This window comes from Perkinsus marinus (genome assembly GCF_000006405.1).
Source record: "Perkinsus marinus ATCC 50983 genomic scaffold scf_1104296965578, whole genome shotgun sequence".
In the NCBI taxonomy this organism is placed as follows: Eukaryota; Perkinsozoa; order Perkinsida; family Perkinsidae; genus Perkinsus; species Perkinsus marinus.
In genome coordinates, this window is record NW_003204277.1 from 49,361 (window position 1) to 58,805 (window position 9,445).

At 45.3% G+C, this 9,445-nt stretch overlaps 1 protein-coding gene and 1 non-coding gene across 2 annotated transcripts in view; one reads left to right on the forward strand and one right to left on the reverse strand.

Annotated features, from left to right (window-relative positions):
* Positions 1-5,917: 5,917 nt before the first annotated feature.
* Pmar_PMAR006591 lies at positions 5,918-5,989 on the forward strand. The gene has a single exon. It is a non-coding gene; the product is annotated as a tRNA-Gln (tRNA).
* A 323-nt stretch (positions 5,990-6,312) lies between these two features.
* Pmar_PMAR006592 (hypothetical protein) overlaps positions 6,313-9,445 on the reverse strand; it is a gene marked incomplete at its 5' end in the record, with an annotated part of 9,671 nt that continues 6,538 nt past the window's right edge. The window contains 4 exons of the mRNA XM_002769506.1: positions 6,313-7,282; positions 7,524-7,632; positions 7,726-7,910; positions 8,356-8,441. Of these exons, the coding sequence (XP_002769552.1) occupies positions 6,335-7,282; positions 7,524-7,632; positions 7,726-7,910; positions 8,356-8,441 (1,328 nt within the window). The 3' untranslated portion in view covers positions 6,313-6,334. The remainder of the gene's footprint in view (positions 7,283-7,523; positions 7,633-7,725; positions 7,911-8,355; positions 8,442-9,445) is intronic.

A 9,445-nucleotide genomic window follows, 5' to 3' on the forward strand; every position in this document is an offset into this window, starting at 1 on the left:
GAACAGTTCACGTGGACAGACTGTCGGGAAAATAAAATGTTTTCGATAACGCAGTTCACGATCAACTACTTTATCGAAAACATTTTCTTGTGCAGCACAGTTGGCAGAAGTTGACCCCGCAGAGCTCATAGTGCAAGCATCATCCCTCCTATGGATATCTTCTACAAAGATTCTTCTTCCTCAGATTGGGGTACTGAAGCGCGCTAGCGAATCCAGTTCATTTGTCATCATCTCTCTAGGAAATGGTATTTTCAAAATACTATGCATTGTATAATGACGTGATGACGGATCTTAATAAGATCATCTTATCCTCGGCATGAACCAAGCTCTCGAGATGTGCATCGTCACAATACATGATTCCCATAATTCAAGAAATGCACTCATCCACTTATGATGTTGCATTGCATTATTTTATCTAGACTGTGCTATGATAACTTTGTTAACAACGTGCAGCAAGCTATCTGCTTTCAATAGACAGTTCTTGCACAACGGCTTCATTTGTTTGGACTTGCGCCTGCGCTTGATTCATCATGAATCATTCGTAGAGGTTCCTCCTGAATAAAAATAACAGTTCTCGTCCACGAGTCGTACGAATCGTCCGGGTATAAGAGCAGCTCGGAATCATTCAATTAGTCCCACAGACGCTAAAATCGGCATTTCAACATACAATTTCGTGAATTTTCGAAAATTTGAAAATTAGCGTGGAAATTTGGAAAAAATACGTGAAAATATGAGAACGAAAATCGGTGAAAATCGTGAGAACCGAAACCCTGTTCGTACCGACGAACCATAGGATTATTAGAGCTCACCAAGTTACGTGGTTGGATAGCAAACCCCTGTTAAAGCTGCGTAAACTCGGCAAGATGCTCCCACTTTAGTAGTACTGAGATGATGTACAGGGTAGATAGCTCCGTATCCTATCTTGGGCAGTGCCCAATGGGCACACCCACAGTTCAACGACAGAGATGCCATGCGGCAGTCATGGCCGATTGATAAGCCAAGTCCAACGTAGCCAGTTCAATAGGCTTGACAGCTCTTGAGTGAACATCTTCGCAGGACCCCAGACGCAGGTCATGGCCCATGGATATGACTCATCAATGATGAGTCATCATGAGAGGTAATCTCAGGAAGGGACGTGTTACGTCCCTTACTACTAATAATCGCCGTTATTACTAATAACAAAGCTCTATTATGCATATTCGAGCTTAGCGGTATGACTGGGCGATAGATGATCCCCCGGTCTTTGATATTAGTAGGATCCACTCTCTCAGCCTGAGAATAAAAATGAATACCCTGAGGGTATTCATTTACCCGTTTGCATTTTGTATATGAAGTTTCTCATCATCGTCCTAGCCTCCTTCGGTGTAGCTCTCGGCAGTTCCAAAGTGTACTGGCAGTACAGTACTGCCAGTAGCTTTGTGAAAAAACTCCCTCCTGTGCCACTTCCAGCTGGGGTTCATATTGGAAGGTTAACGCTGCATCCTTCGGCCTTCTGCAGAATGGTGATGGTGAGTACTGCTTTAAACCAACCGACCCTTCATGTGATGACTCTGTTTACCCGCCAATATCTTGCCCAGCGGTGCCTTCGCCTTGCGAGGATGTCTGCGATGATCTGTCGAGCTGTCGAACCTCAAAGTGGGCCCCTTTGTGCAAGAGTTGGCAGAACCCTCCCGTTTGTTTTGGTATCTTCCAAAAGGCCGATGGCAGTCTGTGTTTCGAGAGCACAGAGCCTGACTGGGCTCTGACTGGGGCTCTTTATCCCTGCCCTAGTCTGTAGTCTCCGCCGCCAACGAGCATCCCTTTCTGATTTGTGTGACAGATATGTCGATCTTTCTCGCGGCACATAAGTTGTGAACCCTTCAAAAAGTTGGGAGTCCTCCTTCAAGACACTGAATTATCTCGACTTCGTCTGCTATTATGTATTAGATAATTTTGTTCCTATAAACCATCAGCATCCCAACGCGGCCAATATATCTTGCGTTTTTCAAGTGATATATGACATCTACCACTTGGAAAACGCAAGATATACATCTACTAGGTGTAAGCTTTACTGTGCAAGGTATCCGGTTATTCGTGACTGAGGAAACTCGTCACCATCTATGCTTCCGAGAGTTCATAGAGTAAAGAGGTATGCTATCACATGGCTCTAATAGAGTGTGCGTTATGTCATCTGTAAGGGTTGTTCCAAAGAATTGGAGCTCCTCGCAGCCCAAAAAAACTCTTGTGACAAGAGTTTTGTCTACGCTAGTATAGACAAGAGTCTTGTCTAGTAGACAATGTCTACACTAGCATGGAAGACCGGTGTTAGCTCCAGTTATGGGTTTGTATTGTGATCCGAATCATCCCCTCTGAGGCCGCTTGTGCACAGGAGATCGGAAAAAGGGTATCTGGAGACTTGACGTTCCGCACGAAATTTTCTGTCAGATGTAGTACATCTGATGTACCTATCAGGGCTCGAACCCGGATGGTAGATCATAAAATTCACCACTATGCTAACTGGACTGCCGAGAAACAAAGTCTGCAAAACCAGGCCTATGGATCCGGAGTGCCACCTAGCCTCAGTAACCACAGATCAACCAACCAAGTAGAGCACTAGAATTGCAGACCTTCCCTATACGGGCAGAATGGGTTCACTCGCGTTTCTCTGGGCACCGCCCTCGAGAAGTTCACTTGACGCATATTCCATGTTATGTGTACGAAACTGTTGGCCTTCCTCACTAAACCCTTGAGATTGGCGAATCTTAAGGTAAGGATCCTAACCTCACGGATGGTATGTGTCTTGAGAGCTTAGCTATTCTAGTCATACAGAAGTATTTGAGCAAGCCAACGAGTGCAGCGAAAATGCGTGACACGTGAACACGTGACACGATCATGACATGTACACGGTTGAAGAACCGACTGAAACCGAATTAAGCCCGAAATTTCGCTTTAGGTGATTTCCAGTGCTACGCAGCAGTGCTAAACACACGAGTTAGCAGATCGGCTCAAGTCTAACCGACTTGGCGACGGCGTTGGACTCTAAACTGACACACACAACGCAAGCTAAGCACTGTAGCGCCCACCGTATACTGCGCACAAGCAGGGCCGCACAATCGCACAACAAACAGGGGAGCTGATGATAGCCGAACGGAGTCTATTAAATTGATTCGATTTACATATGGTGTACAATCGATATAATGCAGTAACAGATTAGTCAACAGGAGCAGACGGGTCGTCTGCCACTAACTCCGCCATTCCACACGCGTCACGTAACGAGGCCATTGAACTATGTGCGCGCGTGCGGGCTGTGGGCATCCTCGAAGACGATTCCTCAATAATACTGAGTCCATATCTTACACAATGCAACAGTGACATTGGTACAATGTGTATACGATCTGTGACAGGCACTATGCAAGGCAGTTCCCGTTCTTGATATATGAGGTTCATCATCAACCTAATCTGCATCATTCTAGTCCTCGTCAGTCCCATACATTGCGTGGACGGTGGTATGGGATTCGAAGCTGAAAGCAATAGGCTGAGGGGGCTCAGCGTGGTCACTTGTTTCGCCTGCATCGGTTGCCCTAAGACATGCAGGACTCAACAGCAGGGATGCTATTGTCCATAATGTGAGTAATTGACATCATCGTTGGTCATGTCTTCCGGTTTCTATCCTAGGCCGTGAGACTCAGGCTAATTCTGGAGACAAGCAAATGTTATTGAACCAGCGTTGTCATCTCCACTGGAGATTCTGAAGATTCTTCAGAGCATTCATTTGATGAGATCTGATAAGGGATGTCCTTAATATTGCTCGAGCTTTTCTTCTGCTCGTCCGTAGCGTGGTGGTCTTGCGTTGAAGAGTACTCCAGTGATGTACAGTCAACGACTTCCTGCATAGACTGGTTCTGTACACTGCTGAGATACCACGAATTACTATAAGCAGCTTCGCCGCTGCGGCGACCTTAATCCTCCCTTCCCCAGTTTTAAGCTGGACGGACCACCCTCTTGAGCTGGCAGTTCGAGAGGATGGTCAGCCCAATTTTAGTATCATCGTTCTGGAATTAACAGTGAAGCATGATATCAACAATAAGAAGTATCAGAGGCTGTGTCGAGGTTGTTACCAACTGGTGAGACTGGTAAAGTACTACACCTTATCAACCTCTATTTCAACATTAAAAACTTCAATCAGAAAACAATTAAAAACTTTCATCAGGCGAGCGAGCTCGTGCCCCAAGATACCCCTATTGAAACTCCAATTTCGTCAACATATCGGTTTAGGAACTTCAATTTCGTTGGCGCGTCGATTTAGAAACTCCAAGTTCAAAGAGATTTCGGAACTTCGATTTCGAAATAATAGTAACTTCTCTTTCGCACATAGGAACATCAATTTCAGTACGACTTCTACCGTAGAAGTCTGCGATCGAGCTGCAGCAATCGTATTTACGGGTCGTGTTGACACAAGGGAACGACAGGACTCGCCGGACATCATCAATGGTCATGTTCATGGTGGTCAAGAGCTCCGAAAGATGGAGAGGTTTGTCGTCATCAAACATCTGTAGAAATACCATTTGGGTGCAACTTTAGATGGTCTCTTTCTTTTGGTAAGAACTTCGCAAACCGAGGTGAAGAGAGTTCCCTCTAATATTCATGTAGCTACAATTCACCACCTATAGCGTGTTCACCGAGTCAGCGAAGTCGGGGAATATGCGCATGGTCAACTAGATGTGTTGGTGACACAGAGAATTCAGAGGGAAATTCTTAATGATTTTTCGTACACTTCTGTCCGAGATCGTGTGTAGTATAATTAGTGAGGACGCTTTTGAACTCAGCGGAGGAATTCGAACATTCATTCCACCACTAGTCAGAGACACTGCAGGCTATGCCGGACTCGAAAACGGCAACCTTAATCTTTCACATGGCAAAAGCGAATCGCTAGGCTCCTACCAGTGGCATCCACTCCCAGATGCTCCCCTTCGAGACACGATAACAGTGAGCTCAACAGCTATGAAAGTTTCGCAGAGGAATAGCTTGGGTAATTTCCCATATGAACTATCCGAATAAAGCAGATCCAAACCATACTGAACCTACAGGGTTCCGCTCCCGGCTCTTGGGAAGGTCTCTGTGCTGGAATTGCTCTCGCGTGCGTGCGACTGCTTGGGTCGTCGCCGCCCGAATACAATCGTCGATTGTATTCGGGCACGGGCATTGTACCTGATCGATTGTCAATCGATCAGGTTATGTGTTTGCGCACCTCATTGCTTGTGCTTTGGGAGCCTCACGAATTGACCATTATTCTTTTCCGGCGAACTTGTTGATTCATATGATACCGGTATCAGATACTATCACCCTCATCTCCTATGAATGACGCCGAACCCTCAAATGTTCCTGAGTTGTCACTGGGAGGAACCATACTTGAGCCCAAACCTTTCTCTTAGGCCAGTCAAATTTCATTGTCTTTGGGGTCATTATGAGTAATACAAGTGTCCCCGTTACACAATTTATACCGCATTTTCTTCAACTGTCCCCGAACATCATCACTAGGCACCATGACAACCGCAAGTATTCAGACTGGGTGAGTTGCGATCGCCTGTAACCCATGCGGGGGTGAGATTTGTGTGTATTGGGTGTCGTGTCGCGGCCTGACCGGTGATCAGCTGTCCATCCCAAGGTGCCACTAAGGTCGGGTGGGAAGGCGGAAGTCATCACATCCGATCATCTGAAGGCGCGGGTATTGGCCAAGGCTGGGAACAGAGCAGGCAATACCGCACGATGGGACCAGTTAGGGTGGAGAGCGGCTGAGAGGTCGGTAGCCAACACAACAACAACGAGATGCAAAACACACAGATCGCTTTTGACACCCCGCGGAGTCTGCAGGAACTACTGTGGGACTCGGCTTTTGAACAATGTTAGTACTGAAATAGTTTCTCTAATTATATTTCGTGGTTCTATAGTGTAGTGGTTAGCACTCTGGACTTTGAATCCAGCAACTCGAGTTCGAATCTCGGTAGAACCTGGTCGTTCCTGTCTATGAGACTGTCGATACACTGCGTTCAATCTTTAAGGGATACTAGGCTCAGACGCAAGATGCCACTAGGCACCTTACGCATGGCGCACTTTCGGAGAAAACATTCGAGCAGTTCCCATCTGGGCGTTGGATTCTTCTTAGTTTTCGTCTCTGCCACCAATCAACAATAAAAAGATCTCAAGCCTTCCACTGGTGCTGCAGTATACAATAACCTTCTATGGTTTATAGTCTTGTAGTACTACACTGCAACTTCTACTCACTGACTATATAACGCGAGTCATACCCTTGTGAAAGGTGTAGAAACAATGGACAGTACTATTGGTATGTACATCTCTACTTCTTCGGTAACGGGCACGCACCACCGATATTGCAAGACATGATGCATTCCTCAGCGGCTTGATCAGTATCCTCATCCGAAGTGCTCCTGACTGTCGACATCTTCTCATCACCAGAAATCTTCCCCTTAGCAATATCGCTCGCCTTCCCAGCATTTCTGATAGCCATCAATGGCTTCATAGTACTCAACAAACTATTGAATAACCGGGGATAGTCGAACTCCTGTTCACTCAAGAGGACCTTCACACGATGCCTTTCCTTAGGTGTTGCGAAGCACGCCGGGCAGTTATCCGAGATCACTGGTAGTGAATTCTCAGTGGCAAACTCTGCGAGCTGTTTTTCTCGACAATACACTAACGGACGGATCACTCTTATATCACCCTGCTGGACGAAGTAGTTAGCTTTCATCGTTCTCAATGTACCATTATGGAAAGCGCTCATGACGAAGCTCTCAGCGAGGTCATCCAAATGCTGTCCCAAAGCCAGCGAGGTGTACCCGAACTCCCGCATACATGAGTACAGCATACCCCGCTTCATTCGAGCACAGAAACTACACAGACTTGGTTTCTTAGGATCGAGTGAATTCTTCGCCATCTCAATCAACGGCTTAGACAAGAAGTGATACTCCACCCCTAGCGCCTCCATATATCTCTTCAGAGGCTCCGGACTGTATTCAGGCGTTTGAGGATCAACAGTAGCAGCACCGACGGTGAACTTCACGGGCGAGCGCTTCCTCATCGCCAACAGCAAGTGCAGCATCGTCAAGCTGTCCTTACCACCCGAGAGGCCAACAAGAATCTTATCGCCTTCGTTAATCATTTGGAAATCTCTTACGGCCGTACCAGTGAGTAACCGAAGTTTCTTAGACACAACTGGCGTGATGGAAGTCTGTGGGAAGCCACTCGGATGAAGTTCAACGTGAGGAGAGGCCAAATCCGTAGGACCCTGAGAGACACGGAAACCGTACCAACGAGTCGATCATGCAGTGCTAAGGGAATACATGCTCACTTTCCTCACCTGAGCTCAGGAGTAGCCAAAGCTGATTTCATACGAGGTAGAAAAACCACCAAAACTTTCTCACAATTTTCATATAGTTACCAACACATGTGCATATATTTTATATATGTACTCAATGCAATATCGACTTCAATGATAAATCCCTTCTTCCTCATTAGAAGTAGCTCACCTCACGCCTCACTTCCTCTTGCTGTGGGGTACTATGCGATGCAATAATCAACTTCCGCTCTTCCTCAGACTTCGACCAAATCGATGAATTGAAGATACTCTCAGTAGGTCTGATAAAATAAAGTGAAAACTCTTTAGCCGCATCAGCGTTTTTCATCTCCTCCGAAGCCTTCAATAGGTCTAGAACTATTCCTAATACATACCTCACAGGAAGCTTCCCCTCCACACCTCCTTTGAAGAGTGGTACGTTAGGGTCCGTACAGATCTTCGGTTTTGGTTCGCCAACTACCCCCTCCATAGACCACTTGCAATCAGTCGGCAAGGCAAACCATATTAGGTCCGCCAACTCGGGATCCAATAAGGGACACTTCACAGCTGAAAACGGAACCTGAGCCGAATAGACATTGACACCAACATGTGATGAAGAAGAATGCCACGGATCAAATCCATAAATTCCATGTTGAGATCTTCCACGTGTTACACTCACAAGTAAACACCGGGTAAGTTGGCTGTAACCTTGTCCATAATATCACTTCTTTTCAACCACTACTTATAACATTTTTTGTTAATTTCTCAACTACTACTACTACTAGAGTTCGCTGTCTCATAGCATTGCATACCAAAACTTGCCTAACAAATTTTCACGGTTCCGGTGGGTGAATTTTTCACCTGCTATTATATATGAATATAATCGTTTCACTCTAGTATATGCTGTCTCATACTTCCAGCCTGCTGCAACACTACTCAAGGCGATATACTCAATTTTCGAATCTCATCCCCCCTAATGATGAGGAGCCATCAGAAATAACTACTAAGCTCATGCAACCTCTCACCTGGCCCGCCGAATAGGCGTTTTCGACGATCTTGTCGGCTCTTTTGATGAGGCCTTCAATGCTGTCATCATCAACAGCAGCAGGAACTACGGTGACACCGTTGGTGACACCACTATCACCAAGGATGCGAGACCAGCCCAGATCAGTCGATAACCATCTGCAATGCGCGAAATCAACTACGGGATGCTTTTAGTAATTTTCCCACCAAAACTAAATAAATAAATTTCATATTCATTTCACTCTTCATAATGTAGTGAGAAAGTTCGAGAACAACAATCATATACAAGCTGTTCGAAAAAAGAGCTCGCCGGTCAAAACTCGACAGACGAAAATATTCATAAATGCAATCTACCACCACTTCACCAAATAAACAACTTTCTCCACATCACCATAATATGAATATGAAAAATATAGAGTTGATTCTTGTTTTCTCATTAGAGTTATTCACTTCGCAAGAAATCGATTATAAATGATTTGCTATACTTTCTGATATAGTTATAGTCGTTGATGCAGTTGTTGTTGTTATCGCGGTTTACCGTTGATTCGGGCGGAAACCGTTCTCGCAAACCCGTTCTACTCGAGTTCTTATCAAAGTTGGCTTCGTACAGGTACAAACAATCGTCGCGAGCTTCAAAACAGGTAGGCTGATATTCACATTTGCTTAGAAATTTCGAGGGTTGGGCTCTGTTTTTTTGCAACACCCTGTTTTTCAACGTGGAGAAAAAATATGCACATGATCATGTGTTGGTATCAATGGAGTTTCACGGGCACCCTAGTGATATGAAAAATATGTTCCACTACTACTGCATATCACCGCGAATATCGCCTAGTTTTTCACGACGAGTCGTACGACGCCACTTCACGTAAAACGGGTGATCGTGAAACTCCAGAGTATAATATTTTTTCGAAAATTCTGCAAACTTCTGCAAACATTTCCACTCGATTTGTATATAAACTCCTCTAGTTAATGAGCTCAGCTGAGATAAGCAATCACATAGTGTAGGAAACACCCACATGTGTCGTTGACAATACGAAAATTCTGAGAGGAAATTCTCATTATTTTCTACTTTAACTCCCAAGCTCAGCTGAG